At 40.3% G+C, this 19400-nt stretch overlaps 3 protein-coding genes across 3 annotated transcripts; all 3 read left to right on the top strand.

The window, feature by feature from the left end:
• The first annotated feature begins 242 nt into the window (after positions 1-242).
• Positions 243-9183, top strand: LOC104438257 (nodulin homeobox). The gene is made up of 18 exons (XM_039310070.1): positions 243-430; positions 1323-1375; positions 1495-1620; positions 1701-1853; positions 2362-2448; positions 2587-2715; positions 2904-3122; positions 3503-3634; positions 3772-3867; positions 4396-4557; positions 4954-5245; positions 5326-5457; positions 5529-5598; positions 6722-6785; positions 6901-6969; positions 7364-7909; positions 8016-8050; positions 8505-9183. Exons 2-18 carry the CDS (start codon positions 1334-1336, stop codon positions 9025-9027), a joined length of 2877 nt encoding a protein of 958 aa, XP_039166004.1. The 5' UTR covers positions 243-430; positions 1323-1333; the 3' UTR covers positions 9028-9183.
• Positions 9184-10154: 971 nt separating this feature from the next.
• On the top strand, positions 10155-15339 carry LOC104438256 (NADPH:adrenodoxin oxidoreductase, mitochondrial). Its single transcript, XM_010051357.3, has 13 exons — positions 10155-10434; positions 10773-10877; positions 11301-11414; positions 11500-11553; positions 11733-11849; positions 12046-12155; positions 12243-12316; positions 12469-12530; positions 12755-12947; positions 13343-13403; positions 13710-13777; positions 14123-14265; positions 14579-15339. The coding sequence occupies exons 1-13, from the start codon at positions 10321-10323 to the stop codon at positions 14801-14803; spliced, it is 1440 nt and encodes a 479-aa protein (XP_010049659.2). The 5' UTR covers positions 10155-10320; the 3' UTR covers positions 14804-15339.
• A 1498-nt stretch (positions 15340-16837) lies between these two features.
• Positions 16838-18669, top strand: LOC104440336 (DNA-directed RNA polymerases II and IV subunit 5A-like). Its single transcript, XM_039308200.1, is given in 3 exon segments — positions 16838-17010; positions 17919-18032; positions 18245-18669. Coding segments are annotated over 3 exon segments (411 nt in total). The 5' UTR covers positions 16838-16872; the 3' UTR covers positions 18404-18669.
• The last annotated feature ends 731 nt before the right edge of the window (positions 18670-19400 follow it).

Raw genomic sequence — 19400 nt, 5'->3', positions numbered from 1 at the left:
TGATTCGATTTGGGTCTTATTTGGTTCGGTTCAGTTCGGTTTTTAAAAAAAAATGAAACCGAACCGAACCGTTGACATCCCTAGTATCAGTTGATGAAATTCGAACCGGGTAAATTGAAGCGTGAAGGACTCAGCCTGAGGATGGGCCCAACAGTAAAGCCCATACGGAAGGTTGGGCCCAAGCCCACTGCCCAAGCTCGCTCGGCGAGTGGCGATTTGGTTTGGGACGAGGCGATGATCGACGGGGAAGGGATTTGACCCCCGAGGCTCGCGCTCGTCGGAGTCGTTCGATTCCTTCGGTCGCTCGGGAGAGTCCATGCAGAGTCCGAGAGACGCCGGAATGCGCACTCCCCCTCTCGAGATCTCCGCCGTCGCCGCCGCCGCCCCGCCGCCCGTCGCCGCCGCCGCCGATAACCGCCGGTCACCTCCCGTGAGCTTCGCTTCTTCCTCTCTCTCTCTCTCTCTCTCTCTCTCTCTCTCTCTCTTCCCTACTATCATTTCTGTGATGAAATCGCGCGCGATGTGATGTGACGGCGAGGAGCATAGGCGAGTCGAGATGCGTCGTTTAGGCCGTGGCTCTTGGCGCGGTTGGAGCCGCGGGAATGCCGACCGAGAGAGGTCGAAGAAGCGGCGCGTCACTGTTTCACTGAGTTCGTTGAAGGCCGGCCACGCGATTCGTGGTCCTGGATTTCTCGTTAATCGTCGCCGACGGCGGCCGATGACAGTTGCTAGGTAGCGATTGATGCGTGACGTCGGGCTGTGTGACCGAGCTAAGGTGTGGTGAGATGAGTCGGGAGGATACGGTTCGCAGTTTTGTTTTGATGCGGCGGGCGAGTTCATGAGCGAAATATGGAGAGGGATGATGGGATTTGGTCGGTTCTGCATTGGTGAGAGCATAGCATGAGTTTTTCGACGTGTTATATTGCTTTAGCTCGCCCGTTATGGAGATTCAATGCGCAACTCGTGCTCATACGCCAGTTGAGTAGGGAAGGATAGTGACTTTTCGCAGCAGTGCGTGTTCCGGTCGCCGAATTAGTGTATAGATTGTGATGTGCAGTGATTTTGTTGTCAATTGATTGCTTATGGAGGATCATTTTTTGACCAATGCAATTTCTGGTTGTCTGGCCAAGTACCTTTATAAACTTTGAGTCCAGGTTGGTCTTCACCTGAGAATATGGTGCCCTAATAGCTCCGACGATTGTGCGGGGTTTATGCATGGAAACTTTAGACCAGTTTCCTTTGTTCTGCAGTGTATTGTCCCATATATAGATTTCTTTCATTTCTCTGTCTGCTTTGCTCAATTCGATTCTGTTTTCTGACAGATATCCTCAATATGAGGATGGCTAAGGAAGAAACTTCATGTAGTGCTGTTCAAGTAAGTGTCTTAGCTGCTTCTATGTGTGCATGGCTGCAACCACCTGGATGGGGCTTGGGGGGGTCCTTATTAACCTGGAAGTGCACATAATGGACATTTTGTTCTGTGTCTGTGAACAGGTGATGGATTTGATTTCAGCAGTTAAGGAGCTGCATGTGCTTAACTCGCAGGAGCTCAATAAATTACTGAGAGACTCTGACAATTTTGTAATTGACTATTTATCTGTTGAAGGATCATCAATAAAGGTCAGGAGTCAATCTGTAGGATCTCAGCTGCAGTCCTTTTAATTTTTTAACCTGGTCAGTTCTTGACTCTATTGTTTCAGGTTGATATGGAAAAACTTGCAGGCTGTCTCCCCTTGCACCTTATTGCTGTGCTCATGTCAGCTGAAAGAGATGAAGTTATGTTCAGATACCTATTATCTGGTCTGCGACTCTTGCATTCCTTGTGTGAAGCCCGCCATGCTAAACTGGAACAGGTAGTTTCTCAGCAATATTGTTTAACTAATTGATTTCTCCAATAATCTTGCTTTTGGCTCCTTCCTTTTGTCTGTTCCTATCATATGGTTTTGGCTGTTCCACTTACCATCTTAATAGGATTTGGCATATATTAAACAAATTATTTGGTCTTCCAGATCAGCATTTTGAATGACATATGTTGTAGTAAAGTTGGATTTTTCTGTATATTTCTTCGGAATTTATGGAAGTGGAGGGTGACTGAAATTTTCAATTTTATGACTCCATGTAAGTACAAATGTCACCATTCAGCAGTTCTAGAATGGAACAAGGAGGTGGTGCCTAGGTTGACTTGTGCCAGACTCTTATTTCCATGTCTCTGGCAAAGCAGTATTATATTTTTTTGTTTCAAATATTAGTGAAGAGCCTACTGGTGGATTCGTTGGATTTTTCTTTCTCATATCATTCGTTGGGTTGTTCTTCCATTGTGTCATGGTTTAGGAAATTTATTCTTTCTATTATGTTTGGCAGATTTTGCTGGATGATGTTAAAGTATCAGAACAGATGCTTGATCTGGTCATTTATTTGCTTATCGTCCTCAGTGGATATAAGCAGCAGGTTTCCATCTAATCCTGTTTTTGATGTCTTCCCTGCTGAACGTCATCATTATGCAACCTTATCAAAAAAAAAAAAAAAAAAAAAAAAAAAAAAAAAAAAAACGTCTTCATTATGCAAAAGCTTCTCTTATTGGTGTAGGGAAACAATGATCCAAGTCCTCTGCCCCTCCTGCATTCAGCATTAGTAGCATGCGGTCTGCATCTCTTAACAGGATTTATATCTTCACAGTGGCAAGATCTTGCTCACGTATTGCTTGCACACCCTAAGGTATAATTTTTGCTCAATATTTTCTTTCGAGAGTGATCCATGGAATTAGGTTAGCGACAACCAATTGCTTATGAAAGTTATTCTTTTCTCTTTTTGTTCGTCCAGTTTTATATTAGATCAATAATTCATGTACCTTATGGTTCTGCCCCAACGGCAACTGTGCTGATTATAGAAGTTTGTTTTGACAGATTGACGTTTTTATGGATGTAGCCTTTCGAGCAGTTTGTATGATGACTAGATCTCTGAGGACCAAGCTGTCACCTCATAGTAATGATTTCTGTGCAAATTTGAATCTGACAGCAGAGCAGATGGTTAACTACCTTTGCCAGCAGTGTGAGGCATCTCTGCAGTTTCTTCATTCATTATGCCAGCAGAAAACATTTCGGGAGCGTGTGCTGCGGAATAAGGTCTCTGAAATGGCAGATTCATGTGTTCAAATTTAGATTTCCTGCAGGATATAATTCATCCTTCAGAAACAAGAGCTTTAAATAGTATTTCCCGCCAGATGGAAGATAAAGGTTCACATGGGCACAAAAGGTTTCATATTTAGCACCTTTAATTAGGTTTCATTAAGGAAGAAGAGGCAGCAAAAATCCTTATGGATAAAGCGTTATCTTGCAAAACACTTGTAGGCTAATTTCACAAAATCACATAAAGTCTGAGGTTGTACATATAATAAGTTGGTTTTGACTTCTTATCTTCAAAAACAGAGTACCCAGGACATTGGGGTTTTATCAAGGAATCTTCATTGTGGTTTACTTTAATCAGATATTCAATCTTCTGGCAGGAACTGTGTGGAAGAGGCGGTGTTCTTATTCTGGCTCAATCAATTTTCAATCTAGAGATCACTCCATCTCTGAAACAGTCGGCCGCTGTTGTAGCTGCAATATCCAGGCTTAAAGCTAAAATGTTATCAATTGTGAGTTGATTGGAAAAGATATTTGTCTTATATTTAATAATAACTTATTAGATAATAATTTATAAGTTGCTCAGTCTATGCCTGGAATTCTTTTGGGCAAATGAGCTGAGATTTACCTGATCGGTGTTGATCTGCAGCTGTTACATCTTTGTGAAGCTGAAAGTATTTCTTACCTGGACGAAGTTGCCAGTTGTCCACAGAGCTTGGATCTTGCAAAATTCGTTGTACTAGAGGTTGGTTTGCATATGCTGGCAGATGTGGTTTTCATAGGACGGATGTTTTTCTGAAGAATGAACTCTTTTAAATTTCTTTTCAGAGGATGCACAATTGTCTTCTTTTTCTTAATCAGTGGTGAAGGATACAGAGAAAATCTAGCACACCATGAATGTACAACGGAAACAGGAAGAAAAACCTAAAGTAAAGCATGAGAAGATTTTGTGGAATCAAAACAAGATCACAAATGTCCTTACAGTCTGTATTTATGTGTAAATATGTTTATCTATCTCTGTAGCTATGTTAGTCATGATCTTTTACTTGTTGATGTCGTAACTTTTTGAGAAGTCTTCCTAGTGACCTGTGTAAGTAAAGCTATTCCCATGACATCTCATATCATTTGCGATGTCATTTAATAGAGGTTCATCTTGCAGATATTCTTGTTAAAAGATTCCCTATTCTAGATTTTATTTTGACACTTCAGTTCTTGAGCTAGGGATCCTTACACTAATAAGCTTCTTTGTGATGAAATGGTGGTTTCTGTGTAGGTTCTCAACTTATTGAAGACTGCACTTGGCAGAAATACTGAATATTCTGCCGCTCATTCTGACAGAAAATATCCATCAGGCCTGTTGCAACTCAATGCAATGCGCTTAGCTGATATCTTTTCCGATGACTCAAACTTTCGAACTTATATCACAACATTCTTTGTAAGATACCTTTTTTAGATCTCTACTGAATATTCAGTTTCTTTTCTTTCATCTTGGTTTCTTCACATCATTGAGAAAAGTGTCAGTTTTCTTTGCTGGTGCCAAAGTGTCATTTTTTTCTGGTTTTAATGAGTTAAAACACCAAACTGAAAATATGTGAATGCAAAAGTGTCGTTTGGGGTTTTAAAGTGATGCAAAAGCTCCACTCACAGTAGGTTATCCTGTTTTCTTATGATTATGCATGCTGTCCAGAGATGCAAGAAATGACTAATTGGAGTATAATTTTAGGGTTTTGGAAGGATATATTTCTACAATGTGTGGTTATTGTTTGTCCATCACACCACTTAAGTATTATGTTGGTAAGATATTGAATGTGTCTCTCACATTTTTTTGCAGACTGAAGTTCTCTCTGCAATATTTTCCCTCTCTCATGGTGACTTTTTATCCTCTTGGTGTTGTTCTGATCTCCAAGTAAGGGAAGAGGATGCATCCCTGGATTATGATTTACATGCAGCCACAGGATGGGTTTTGGATGCCTTTTCACCATCAAGCACTTCGAACAAGTTGAACATAGAATATGCATTCATCCCTAATAATATCCGTCAACCTTCATACGCCCATCAGAGGACATCACTTTTTGTCAAAATAATTGCGAACCTCCATTGCTTTATTCCCAACATCTGTGAAGGTTAATTCATAGCCATGATTGCATAAAGTGCTTCTAACTCAATTTATGTCATACTCCGCTAAAAGCACATTATATTACAGAGCAAGAGAGGAATCTCTTCCTTCACAAGTTTCTGGAGTGCTTGAAGGTGGACACAGACTCGAGTAAACCATCGCCTGAAAGTTCTTATACTTCTGATGCTCCAAGAGCTGACACTGTCTTCAGAAATCTGCGTAAGTGGACTCTGAGGTTATTTGCTTCCATACTTACTTTTTGTTTCTTATGATTGATTTTTATTATTCAGGTTCATTGTTAAGTCACGCAGAGTCCTTAATTCCAACCTTCTTGAACGAGGAGGATGTACAATTATTGAGGTGATTTTAATGTCATCACTATCATCATTTCCTTTATTCTTTTTTTTTCCTGAAGCTTCAGATTTGTTAGCATGTTATTCTGAGTCTCTGACCAAGTATAGTGAGGTGTGATTTTAAATGATCTGCTGTTATGTGGAGTCTGCATGTATCTGTTCATTGTCTCTTTAAAATTCCTATCTGAAGCCTATGATCTCTGGCACGATGCCCCATTATCTGTACCTTCCAGGTGTGACATGTTTAATGCTTAAATCCTAGTTAGAAAATTTTTGTCATCTTAACAGAGGCACCAAGTGGATGATGAAAAATAAAAACTGTAAACAAAGAGGCTCTGCATATATAGAGTCTGCTTGGTGGGCAGAGTCAACCAGAGAAAAATAATGCCTCAAAATGAGGCAGCCGCCTGAATGGGGCACAACCTTATTTTAGTTTAGTTATCACTCCTTGATTTGGCCGGTATCGATATACCCTTTATATTTTGAAAACAGGGGCTGTTGGTTTTCTTGAATATCCAGAGAAGCTGGATTACTTTACGAATTGTTGGGAGGGATATTGTGTGGGTGGAACCGTGGAAGTTTGCTCCATATGGCTAGCTTTGCAGAAGATCTTAAGCTGACAGTGAATTTTATATCTTCTATCCATGAGCATTCCCAGCTGTGTACTTCCCTATTAATATTCCAACTTAATAGTGCTTCAGTTGCTTACACTCAGCCAAGCAATTTGGTGAGAAGCAATCACATTTTTTAGTTCTTAAATTTCAAATACATACTATGTTCATTCCTAATATCACAGTATAAAGAGTTCAAGTAAATATAATCAAATGGCAGAATAATATATAAGAAAAGAAATTAAACTGGAAGGGGACAGTCAGATAACATGATGCCACAGATCATCCTTCACTGGTACTTCTCAACTCATTTCTTATAATATGTAACATGTATGTATACACATTGTGATAGAGTGCTGATATGTGTGACGTATGTGTATAACTATATGTATGGATGTACTGTATCTTCTTCTCTCCTATGGTATTATGGTGATAAATCAATTTCAGAAATTTTGTAGTCTATTCTGTTACTTTTTCTCGATGTCCTTTGACCTTCCATCTTTGCATATTTTCGTGCAGAGTATTCTTTAGCCAGTTACAGCCATTGATCACCCCGAATATGGTTGAAGAGAATGGAGTTCAAGTGAGAATTGGTTTTTCTATACTATTTCTTGTTGTTCTAAACCATACATCGTTTAGAAAGTGTAATAAATTCCTGTTATTTGGAAGTTCTGAACTATGCTGTCGGATTAATCCAGGAAAGCAAAGTGGATGGGTCCAGATCTTGGGATAAGTTTGCTCAAGTCAATATGAGTGACAAATATCAGGTAAATTTTAAGAGTTCATTTAATTTTTGTTCATGTTCTGATTGTCACTTTGGTGAAATAGTTTAGAAATGGGTGATACAAATATCCTTCAATAGCATTGTATTGTACTACAGTTAGATAGGGCTTGCAATTTAGTAGCTGAATCTTGAGGTCCAAACTCAGAATTGCAAGTAAACCTTGTGAACCTAACTTATGAAACATGAAGTCAATACTTCTTTTCAGCGGTATTGACTGAATGCCATCCTGCTATTAAGGAATGAGAGACGATTTACTTGAATGAAATGTAACGGATCCTATGATATCTATAAATACTATGACTAAGCTAATCCAAGATAAGTAATCATGCCTAGACTTTCCTTTTGAACCTGAACCAGAGACGAAGTAATTTTTGTAGGAAGCTCCGAGTGTGGGGAGACGCTTATATCCTATGCCCAGAAAAGATTCACCTAATCTTAATGGTAGAAGTGGTAACCTGAGAGAGGGCATGTCTGAGAACTCCACTTTCAACGACTTGGAACGTCTTCATGTCAGAAGCAAGCATGATGAGCGTAGCAATTTTTTGAGGCGAGGCAGGGGGGAACATGCTAAATTTGGCGGGACTGCCTCTAGAGTTTCAAGAGAAGCTGATGGGGATGTCCAGAATGTGGAAACAAGTGGTTCGGATACAAGCTCCATGAAAGGAAGAAACTCCGCAGATCCCACAGAGAATGGTGATCTTGCACAGCTGGGCAAGCAGGTGACTGTAAGTGGGTCTGGAGCAGGTCAAGAGGATGAGAAGGTTGAAACCCATCATAGTGAAGAAAAGCAGCGAAGAAAACGCAAACGCACTATCATGAATGAGAAACAGATGAAACTCATGGAGGGCGCGCTCTTGCATGAACCAGAAATGCAGCGAAATGCCGTTTTGATTCAAACATGGGCGGATAAATTGAGTTCTTATGTATGTTATCTATTCCTTATGACTTAAATTGATGAAGCATAATTTAGATATGAACATCATAGACTATTTAAGATTGACAATTTTTCCATCTTTTCACCTTTTCCAGGGTTCTGAAGTTACATCTTCACAGCTAAAGAATTGGTGAGAAGAACTTCTCTAACCTTTTTCAATCTGCCGCTCTGATGATTGAGAAATTTTAATCTTGTGTTCCTGCTGAGAACTTGATCTGATAACCTGGATACTCTAATTATAGGAAATGCACTTGGTGACTCTGTGGAGGCAAATGATTTGGTGGTGCTAGATTTATACTCTGTTCTATCTTTGGAAACTAAGCATTGTGACATGAAATTTCATGTTGGAAGAAAATGAAAACAATGATAAGGAGTTCCTTGAATGGATATAACGTCTCATATCAGATTAATGGTGAAGAGCTAGCATGCTTGTGCAGATTTATATGCAAAGAGAAACTAAGAATGCTCCGCCGGTGGACAAGGCATAATTGTTGCTCTGAAGTAGCATTTGGGCAACTTGTGGTGCTTTTTAATTGGATTATCTTGAGGAAAACTGATTGTGCTGTTGCCCTGTGTATCAACAGGCTGAACAATCGGAAAGCTAGGCTAGCACGCGCTGCTAAAGATGTCCGAGCCCAGCCAGAAGTTGACGAAGCTATGCCCGATAAGCAGGCTGAACAAGGCCAAGCATTGCAGCCTGAATCACCAGAGAGCCCAAGTAACGAAGTTCCATCAACTTCGAAAGGTAATACTTGGAGCGCATCAAGGAACAGTGCGGAGAAATCTGGGGCTGCCCAATCAGAAGCTGTCAATCCTAGTCCAGCTGAATTAGCTCTTGAGCCTGGCCAACACGTAGCCGTTGTGGATGCGCAAGGAGATGAAATCGGTGAAGGGACGGTGCATCAGGTTTATGGGAAGTGGAATGGGAGAATCTTGGAAGAATCGAAAACGTGCGTCGTGAACATTACCGAGCTCAAGGTTCAGAAATGGTCCCAACTTCCATACCCATCTGAAACCACAGGCAGCTCATTCGAGGAAGCTGAAGCGAAGATTGGTGTGATGAGAGTGTTATGGGATTTGAATAAAATTTCCCCAGTTCGACCTTAGTGAGTTTTGTGACGGTCGAAAAGAAATTTCGGTCGTGAATTGTATTAAATATAGTTTTCTTGCACATCAAGTGCGCGCCTTACTGTCTTAGTGTAGATATCTTTTTCTTTACCAACAACTTGAATTTCACTTAAGTAAAAAGTAAGTTTCCTAGAACGAGTAGAGTCAGCAGGCTTCGGCTAGCTCACTTGACTCGAGCTCCTTCTTTGGCTTATGGATACTCTAGGAGTAGTGAGCTTGATCGAATTCCAAAAGCAGCTTGCTCTGGAATTACGCGCTCCACAGGCGTAACCATCGAAATTACACACTTACGGTCGGAATGTTCGGTTTGAACTTCTTTGCGCAATACTCGGAGTTCCATCGAATCCCCGACAAAGAAAGAGATTGGGAGATTCGAACCAGTGACCGGGAATTCCAAAGTGTAAGGAGTAAGTCTTGTCAAACTTGGCTAACTATTGCATTGACGCATTACTTAGTCCGATAGGTCATAGCTTCCGAAAATGTCAATCTTATTCGATATGATTTTCCTAATCAAAAGGATCCCAATGTTAAATTCAAACCCCTTAATTTTTTTGGACCGTACATAAAAAAACAGAGCCAACCATATCTGACTCTCTTAGTTTGTATCTTTAAAATGTATACATCGCATTTCCCCCATTCATAAGTTTGCACTTTTGCATCTTGGAGTTTGAGAAATTACATAGAATAGACATTGTAAAAGCGTAGATTTTTCTGAAACACTATTCAAAGCATAAGATTTCAAAACTAGAGGCTGCAAAGCACTATGAAGTCACTATCTACTCAATCATTATCTAGTGGTTTGAATAGAATGCACAACTAATAGGCAACCTTAGTCAAGAAGTTTCGAACATCTCACTGGGCTAACCAATCTCATCGAGACCTCAATCAACGAGTTGGGCCACCAGCAACCGTTTCGAAGCCCCCCTCTAGCTCAACTGGCTCCACCAATCAATTTATAACTGGGGAAAAAGGTTGGAAGATGGTTATTGTAATTTCCCTAATCTCTTAAAAAGTAGGAGCAAAAAAAATAAAATAAATAATAATAATAATAGTACAAAGTTTAAAGGCAGGCCCAACTCCATCTGTGTCTCAAAGGCCCAGTGGAACCCAAAATTCCCATTTCATCATTCCCGCGGTCGAGCGTTTTACCTTCGGACGCCGTTGTCGGATCTTCCGCCGCCGCTCCCGGAAGCCATAAAGCCCCAAATCTCCACCGTCGGACGTCGCCGGCCTCGGCGCCGGCCCTGCGTCACGTGCCTCGGTCGCCGGGAAATGGCGGCGCGTGGGATGACGATGCTGCTGAGGAGGTTCTCGAGCGTTTCTTCGAACCCGCTCCGGGTCTGCGTCGTCGGAAGCGGACCGGCGGGGTTTTACACCGCCGAGAAGGTAAACGCCCTCCCGTTGCGCGCCCGTTGAGACGTTTCGAGTTCGGTTTTCCTGCTCGGTGTTGTCGATTTTGCGATCGAGAGGTTCGAGACGAGCTACTGGAATTGTTTATGGACGGAGAACTAGAAAATGATTGTAGTGAAATTAGTGATAGCTGCAATTGTAAGTGGACGTTCCCGAACAAAGCTGAGAAAGAAGGAACGTAGAGAATGATTCGCGTGAATATATCTGTGTGCGGTATTTAGGGAGTTTTTAGGCCTTAAAGTTTTCATCTTTTGAAGCTCGGCGAGTGTGATTGACCCGTATGTAAACATGAACGATTTGGTCTGTGCTATCAGATGCTGAAGAGACACAAAGCCGCACAGGTCGATATAATCGATCGCCTGCCTACGCCTTTCGGGTTAGTCCGCTCTGGCGTGGCGCCTGATCATCCCGAAACAAAGGTGAAGTTTTCTTTCTATGTCATCTCGATTGATTGTTGTTCTTTTCTTCATAATGCTGGTTTGTGTCGTTTGATATATTTTGAGCAGTGACTGCTAAAGGGATGGTGGGAACTTTCTGTTTTCTGCTTTAATTTTTCATTTTTTGCTAAATAGGAACTGTGTGAAGATAAATGTTGTGATCTTTAAATGCATCAGTTGATATTTTTAGATATGGTTTACAATGAAATGTCACCTTGCGAATGAAGCTTTTCAATTGCTTATGTAACGTTAGTTTTTTTTTTTTTTCCTCACATTACTTGCCGAGATCCATTTAGTCATGGTTCGGTTATCCATGAATTGCTTTTTATGTAGTCTTTCAATAAATTGTTTGTTTGAGATGTGAATTTCTCTAAATTGAGCTTATTCACCAGAGACTTGCAACAGATCGTGGTTAATCAATTTTCTCGTGTTTGCCATCACGAGCGTTGCTCTTTCTTTGGCAATGTCACTCTCGGTTCCTCTATCTCTCTGCGAGAGCTCCGTGATCTGTACCACGTGGTAATGTTCACTCTAGACCATGATGTGATTGGTGAACAGCTGGACTTCGTGTTTTATAACTGACTTGTTTGATTGCTTTGAGCAGGTTGTGCTTGCTTATGGTGCTGAAAGTGACAGAAGCCTTGGCATTCCGGGTGAAGTAAGTAATGACAAATGATATTATGTAACATTTTCTTTATTCTGTTCTTGATATTGCAATAGATCTGCCTTGTCTGTGTTAGCATGTGAAGAATTGTAAAAGTTTTTTGCCATCGATTATTTATAGGCTAAACAGGCAAGTGATGATTTTACTTTTTTCTCTATTTGGATCTTTTCTAGGAGTTATCTGGCATACATTCAGCTCGAAAAGTTGTCTGGTGGTATAATGGTCACCCAGACTGCAGACAATTGGAGTTGGATTTGAAAAATTCTCAGACAGTTGTGATTCTTGGCCAGGTATTTTCATGATCAGTGGATACCTGATGAAGTTGCTGATTAGACTGATAGTTTAACTGTATGCTAAGTGCCCCCTCCCCATTCTCTCTCTCTCTCTCTCTCTGACTTGAGCTTGTCATCATCATTAGCTAGTGACATTAGCTAGCGACATTAGTTGGATGCTGTAGATAACAGATATTCCTTTTCTCCGTTTCAGGGCAATGTAGCTCTTGATGTTGCACGTATTCTTCTGCGGCCTACAGTTGAATTATCAACAACAGACATTGCTAATCATGCATTAGCTACTTTGCAAGAAAGCTCTATAAGGTTTCTTGTTCATCTCAAGTCTTAGTCTGTTTTACAGACCTGACCTTTTCAATCTTGGATGCCCTTGATGATATAAAATTATTTCAGGAAAGTGTATTTGGTTGGAAGGCGTGGACCAGCCCAAGCAGCTTGTACTGCGAAGGAGCTACGTGAAGTTCTTGGTGACTACTGGCATCTTTTCAAATGACACATCAAATCTCCTGCATTTTTCCTTTCAAATCTGGGCTTGTGTTTTTCATATAATTAGTTAAAGATGAATTTATTTTTGCTGTTGGTCCTGGGTCTAAAGGACAAGTTGTGCATCAATTGCCAGGTATCAAAGATCTGTATGTTGGCATTTCGGAATCTGATTTACTCAAAACCCCAGCGGATGAGGTACTTCTACACATATGCTCACTTTCCTTTTGCTTGAGAAAATATTAATTACTTACATTTATTAAAAAAAATATTTATTTGTATCCAAGACTGCAAGATCATGGAGTTAAAGAGATTTTTCTCATAATAAGAAAAAAAAAAAACTTGGAGATTTTTAATTGATATTGGTAATTCTTGATGGTGTTCCCCACTGATCAACACCTTGACATTATTATTTGGCAAAGGAAGAGCTGAAGAACGACCGGATAAGGAGGAGGGTTCATGAGTTGTTGTCAAAGGCAGCCACCTCGAATCAGTCAAGTCCAAGATCAGATCAACATGAACTCCATTTTGTTTTCTTCCGCAAACCAGATAGGTTTCTGGATGATGGACATGGGCATGTGACAGCTGCTCATTTGGAGAAGACGGCTCTCAGAGGTAACCTTTTGCTGTTGCGTTTTTGTTATCTCAGTCGGTTCTTGCTCTTCTAGGCTCCATTCCACTGTTAAATGTTGATTGCCTTGCTGTCATTGTGATGGTAACAGTGTGCATCTTTTGATTTAGCATGGCAGCATGGCCTTCTTATATTTTGATCCGAGAATTGAAGACCTGTTCATGCAACCTCTTTCTGATGTTAGAGCCTCAAAAGATAAATGTGTTTTTTTATCTCTTCCTTTGTATCGCTTGGATTTCTGGTAATTGGCTGGACGATGAACCCTTTCAACACAGGAGCCAACAATAAAATGTTCTAATATTATTGACTCGATTTTGGCTTGAAACATGCTGGAGTATTTACTGAGCCTCACTTAGCCTCCTCTGACTTTGTTTTATAGGTAATGACTCTGGAAAGCAAATTGCAGTTGGGACTGGAGAATTTCAAGATATTGAATGCGAGTATGTTTTCCTCTTATTTGTGCTTTCAGTGTTTTTCTGGTAGACTAGTAACATGTGAAAGTTGTAAGGCCAGCTTTGCAACATGGGTGCTTGCGTCATGGGAGAAAAATATGCAGAGGCTTCTAATGATGTACACCTCACATGATTGATCAAACAAACAACATTTTAGAGCCTACACCGTGGAAATGATTTCTTTTACAGCTTAATCAATATGTCCTTATATGCATTTATTCAAAGGAAAACATTTGCATAAACTAGGACAGTATACTTGACTTTAATTAACATGGTCTTTCTGTCTCTGTTTAGGATGGTAATAAAGAGCATTGGATACAAATCAGTACCAGTTGAAGGCTTACCATTTGATCATCGAGCAGGTAATAGATGAATGAATCCACTGTTACAGAGTGGCTCGGTACCTGACTCCTGCATTTTTTTCTCTGGTGTTTAAATATGAATCAATCTGAATTCCTTCAGCCTTCTTATTGAATTCACTTTGCTGAACACAACCTTTAGAGTTTCAAGAATTTTCTGCTAAATGATTTTCTCCAATTTACAGAAGAAAATGGATAATTTATACAACATATTGCAGAGTGGTTTCATCTTTTTCGTCGATTTACTTTTCATCTGACCCATTTGTGATTAGGAGGATAAGGGATGTTAAACAGAGGAAAATAGGAATCAAATAATTTTCTGATCATGAAATAATGCTTCATCTCCAGGTGTTGTTCCGAATGTTGGGGGCAGAGTTCTGTGTGATACATCTGGTGAGTCAGCAATTGAGGAAGGTCTATATGTCTGTGGATGGTTAAAGAGAGGGCCAACTGGAATTATTGCTACAAACCTTTATTGTGCAGAAGAAACTGTAAGTGTTCTGAGGAAGTTTTAAGTTTTAACCCATTCTCAAGTATCAGTTGTCACTAGCATTGACGATGCTTGAGGCATTCTTTATCCAACTGGAAACTTCTGAAACACATCTCTGGCATCTCTCAGTAATGTTTCCTACGACGAATGTCTTTCAGTAGTAAAATTTCAAATATCCATTGTTATAATGAACTGCATCTAATTCTCATACTGAGTGCTATATTCAACATGTAATGTTTAGAGTGTTCTTGTTCAGTGAGTGGAAGCCTGTTCATGTCAATGTGTCTTTAAAATTTCACTAATTGATGTGGCAGGTTGCGAGTATATCTGAGGACATAGATCGTGGGGTATTGGTGCCATCATTGTCTAAACCAGGGAGAGATGGTCTTCTCCAGTTATTAGATGATCGGAATGTCAGAGTTGTGCCATTCAGTACTTGGGAAAAGATAGATTCTGAAGAAAGGAGGGTTGGGAGTTTGAGAAACAAACCCAGGGAGAAGTTGGCCGCATGGGATGAACTATTGGGCTTCTGTAACTAATCAGCTGTGCTAGGAGATTCTGTCCATTTGACGCAGTTCGGCCAGAAAACAGCACTGAAAGATAATGCTCATCGTGGCTTACTGCTCTTGAAGTGCCATCATTGACAATGCTTTGACAAATCAATTTTGCTGCATCACTTTGGGTGTATTCTGCAATTGGTTTCCAAGAAAAAGCAAATGGTTGTTGCATGCTGAGCGCTGTTTTGCCTTCATCACAGTAACAGGAGACGAGAAGCAGTTTGTTTATTTGATGGTACTGGATTAAATTGTTCAATGCTGCATCATTGTCATAAACTTCAATAATGCGCTCTTTCATGCGCTTCCTGCTCATACGTTATATCAGTTGTAACTCAGCATTGGCGACAAACGGTGAAATTTTGTTTTATCAGGATTATATGTCGAGGGCCTGCTCAGCATAGTTTCCTCTTTCGCAGCTTTTTCCGCTCTGGTTAGGGCCTTTTAATTTGCGGGAGACTTTTGTTGCATTCGTGTTTTTTATTACTTGCCATGAAATATACTTCCAACTGTTGAATTTATTTCCATTATGACTTCACTCAAAAATGATAGATGTATGGATGAAGTTATATGATGTTAAGATGATTTGCACTGGGGAGAGTGGGATTGATTTCTTTTTCCTTGAATTGAGTTAGACTAGAAAGTGAAAAAGAAGCCAAGATGGATTATTGTTTGGTCGAGGGAGGAGTTGGTACGGCCCCCAACTTCACTAGCGAGGACCAGGAACCCTCACCAGCCTAGTAGGTGTAGCACCACAACCCTTCATCCTTAACACCATGATTTCTCTCCCTTTTTGTTTTGAAATCTCTATCCATTTTTCTTTCAATTTCTTCCCTTTTTTTTTTGAAAAGATTCACCCTTTTTTCTTTTCAAAATTTTTACTTTTTTCAAATGTGGGGCTGAGCATTGCCTCTTGTCTTGAAAATGTAATAATGAAGAATTACATGATCTTTTTATGTTAATTAAATCAAATGGAATTAACAAAGAGATTCAATTGCACTAATATGACAAATTTAAAGCATGATTGCACTATATAAAAATTTTAAAATTCAATTGCATTTGATTTTGAATTTCAAAGGAAAAATAAAAAGAGCATATTAGTAAGAAAAGCAGAGTAAAAAAAAAAAATGACAGGAGCATTTTGGCGGGAATTGGGGGCAAATGTTGATTACCCTGATGACCGTTTGAGCTGGTGCATAAAAGACAGAACTCATGAAACGGCTGATATTCCACGGGCTCGAACCGACGTCCGGATCCGCTGTCCGAAACGCTTCCCGGTCAGTAGTCAGTACGCAGTTCACCGAAGTGCCAGCTGAAATGCGGCAGAGTCAACTCGACAGGCAATAATCTGTGACTGCACGGCAGGAGCATGCCTCTCTTGGAGGACTAGATCACCAGGCTCCCATGGGATTCGGAGGGTGGCGATGCAGATGCTGCCGGACCGGGGTACCTCATCGCCGACTACAAGATCGGCATGCCTGGGCACGAGTTCGGCGAGGGCATGAAGTGGGAGGACCTTGTCATCAGCAAGGCAAAAAGGAGCGACAGTTCGGATCAGGTAAATGGCTTGTTTGGAATGTTTGGCCTGCTTTGTAGGTTTCTTATCCTTTACGTGTTTGATGAATGCGTGCACTGCTCCGGCTCGAAAATGGCGAAAAGAGGCGAGCATATCCGTTTGCCTGCGTCTCAGGGTTTGTGGGTGATGAGCAAATAAGGAAACTTCGCATTACATCGCCATTTCTAGGTGACAGGAAACAGAAGAAGCTGCAAAATGAGCCAACAACAGATGATCATGACCGCGTTTCCACATTGGGATTGTCATTTAGAAATCACAAATTTATCTGCATAATTTCCACGTGATTCACTTAATGTTAATGCAAATAAACTGAGGTATATATGCCTGTGTAATGCGTGTGATGTCGCTGCAATCAAATCGACGTTTTGTTATTCTTTATGAAGTGAAGTGAGCAGTTTGATTGAGATGATCTTCATGTTTTTGTTTCCTTCTACAGATTTATGTTTTCTTTCCTGATGAGGAAAAGGTCGGGATCAAGATGATGAAGACCTACACCAATCGAATGAAATCAGAGAATGTTTTCGGGGCTCTGTTAGTTGTTCAACAGAATTTGACGCCCTTTGCACGGACATGTATAAGCGAGATATCTGCGAAATTCCACCTGGAGGTTTTCCTGGTAAGGTCGGTTTCTGTATTTGAGGTTATAGCTGATATGAGAGGTTCACTTTTGCCAAAGATACCAGTGTCTACTTCTCATTTGTCATGTCCTCCTTCTCCCTATTCTTTCCTAGAAACCCTGATGCTAGATCTTTCAGTATTATACGTAATCTCAATTGCAATTGTTCGGTGAAATGTGTTTACTCCTGTAGCTTGTTGCATAGCTTACATTATACGAAAGTGGATAAATATCTGCGAAATTACACACTGCTGCTGGATAAAGGTCTTCTTAAATTATACAAAAGTGGAAAAAGTAAAAGACAAAGGTAAAAGAAAAGGCAAATTGGTGTTGAGAGAATGCATTGCACTTGCTTACGATCATCATATAATTTGATCATTGAATCACCAAGTTAAATACAGTAGGACGTTTTAATGGGATTTATAAATTAATCCCTTTTTGGTAGATTTAAGTCTTGGGCTTTTACAAAATTAGAAGGAAAAGAAAGAAAGCTTTGGATGTGGTTGCTGACACCATCTTCAGTTTAACTAGCTTGGTTGCGTAACCTTTATTGGTATTGATTCGTAACAGTGATCCACTGTGGCTGAATTTGTTTCCAATAATTGTGAAGTCGTGTAAGAACAGTTCTCGATCCTTTTCCTAATTTTAGGCCATGAACAGTTTTTTTATGCATAGACCACCAAATATGATAGTTTCTCGTGAGTACTTAAAATGTCACTCTTGCATTTATCACAACAAGATCAGGCATTCGATGTGGCAATGGAGGTCAGGCATCTGAATCTGTTTAAGAAATATGTTAGGAAATGAATTCGGTGCATTACATAGCATTTGTAGGGGACATAATACCCCGAACTAGAAATATTGTTGATGAAAGGTCTCATTGATTTTGTTTAACTGCAATATTGCAGGAGTCCGAGCTGTTGGTCAACATTAAAGAACATGTTCTTGCTCCTGAACATCAGGTGCTTACGACAGAGGAAAAGTAAACCCTGCTGCAAAGATAAACTGGGAAAGAAACTCAGGTGAGGGAGCAAATTTCTTTCTTTCTATCTCTGCAATTGAATGGCTCTTAAGGTGACATTTGGTAGAGCATATTCCTGAGTCAAGCTGAGCCATCAAGTTGGTATATTGACTAAACGGTCCTGTTAGTCAGCAAGCGTTGTCATGAATATCACTGTCAAAAGCCTGTCCGATTAATCTTGCTGCCTGTATGTCTCATGTTGGTGGTGTTCAGTTGCGCCGTATTCAGGTGACAGATCCAGTAGCAAAGGTATCAGGGGTAGTGAGAAAGCGGGTCGATATGTTGCCTACAGATACGTCGTGTGACTTGGCTCCAAGCATGTTCTTGTTCCTGAGCAGCAGGCGCTCACGACCCAGGAAATCAAGACACTAGCTTATGCAAAGGCCTTTGTGCTACTCATCCACGAATTGCGCCTTTGCCTCTCTTGTTTCTCGCCGGTTTTAGATCCATAGGTTGTATATAACACAACTAGGAAACTGCTCAACTAGTGCCTGAAATGTGACCTTCTGTAGAACGGAGCAGATGTAGTTTTCCGTAGTCATTAGAGGATTTTAACTCTGTAGCCTTGTGGAGAATGTTGCTCAACTAGTTCCCAGGATGTCTACCTTCAGTCTGTGACGTCGTCTCATTTGCGACTCCTCGCCTTTATGAAAACGATGTGGCCTGGCAAATTTTAATTTTTTCTTTTTCCAAATTTTGCAGCTTGTGCTTTTCGACTTTTTCTTGATTTAAATGCTTGGAACCTTTGATATTTTGCTTATATCGATGGGTATATTCACATACATTTATTCAAAATCTTTTATGATGGGGAATCAGGAATGGAAGAAAAAGTTACTTTTGAAACCTTTTCAGAAGTTCTTGGTGAAGATGCTGTTTTATCTCATTCATTTCGTCAACATTAGAAACCCTCGCATAAGTGGTGCACGTGTTAAGCCAAATAAAGCAAAAGATCCTAATAAGCCTGTCGATGTCTCAAAAGATAAGATTTGAACGTATATTTGCCGGTTAAAGGCCAGCAAATGCAATCTTTGAATCTTAAGGAAATTGCTTTTACTTTTTACACCATGTGAGACCTTTTCCTTCCTTGTGCGAACCATTTGTAGGATTAGACTCAATTTTCTAAAACCAGTGAAGATATTTACAATTCTCTTCTCAATGTCGTGCCAGCTAAGGGAATAGTTTACGGGCAAGTTCCATTTGCTGTGGCGGCCCCTATTCCTTCCTTATTCATTATAAGAGAATCAACGGCTTGCTTGTCGGCTAGTAGATAGAATTCCTTATGCCACTCCATTCCCAATTGATAGAAGAACAGCCGTCCATCTTATTTTTTTTATCAAAAACTTATTTGAGACAGAGTAGTTCCAATCGA

This window comes from Eucalyptus grandis, chromosome 3 (genome assembly GCF_016545825.1).
Source record: "Eucalyptus grandis isolate ANBG69807.140 chromosome 3, ASM1654582v1, whole genome shotgun sequence".
NCBI lineage: Eukaryota > Viridiplantae > Streptophyta > Magnoliopsida > Myrtales > Myrtaceae > Eucalyptus > Eucalyptus grandis.
The sequence above is the reverse complement of the archived record's forward strand: the minus strand, read 5'-3'. Positions and strand labels throughout refer to the sequence as shown.

Coding starts and splice junctions, on each gene's coding strand:
- LOC104438257 (XM_039310070.1), top strand. CDS start 1,334: ATGAGGATGGCTAAGGAAGAAACTTCATGTAGTGCTGTTCAA. Junction 3,123..3,502: donor AGCGTGTGCTGCGGAATAAG/GTCTCTGAAATG, acceptor ATCTTCTGGCAG/GAACTGTGTGGAAGAGGCGG. Junction 6,786..6,900: donor TTGAAGAGAATGGAGTTCAA/GTGAGAATTGGT, acceptor GGATTAATCCAG/GAAAGCAAAGTGGATGGGTC.
- LOC104438256 (XM_010051357.3), top strand. CDS start 10,321: ATGGCGGCGCGTGGGATGACGATGCTGCTGAGGAGGTTCTCGAGCGTT. Junction 11,415..11,499: donor TCCGTGATCTGTACCACGTG/GTAATGTTCACT, acceptor TGCTTTGAGCAG/GTTGTGCTTGCTTATGGTGC. Junction 13,404..13,709: donor TTTCAAGATATTGAATGCGA/GTATGTTTTCCT, acceptor GTCTCTGTTTAG/GATGGTAATAAAGAGCATTG.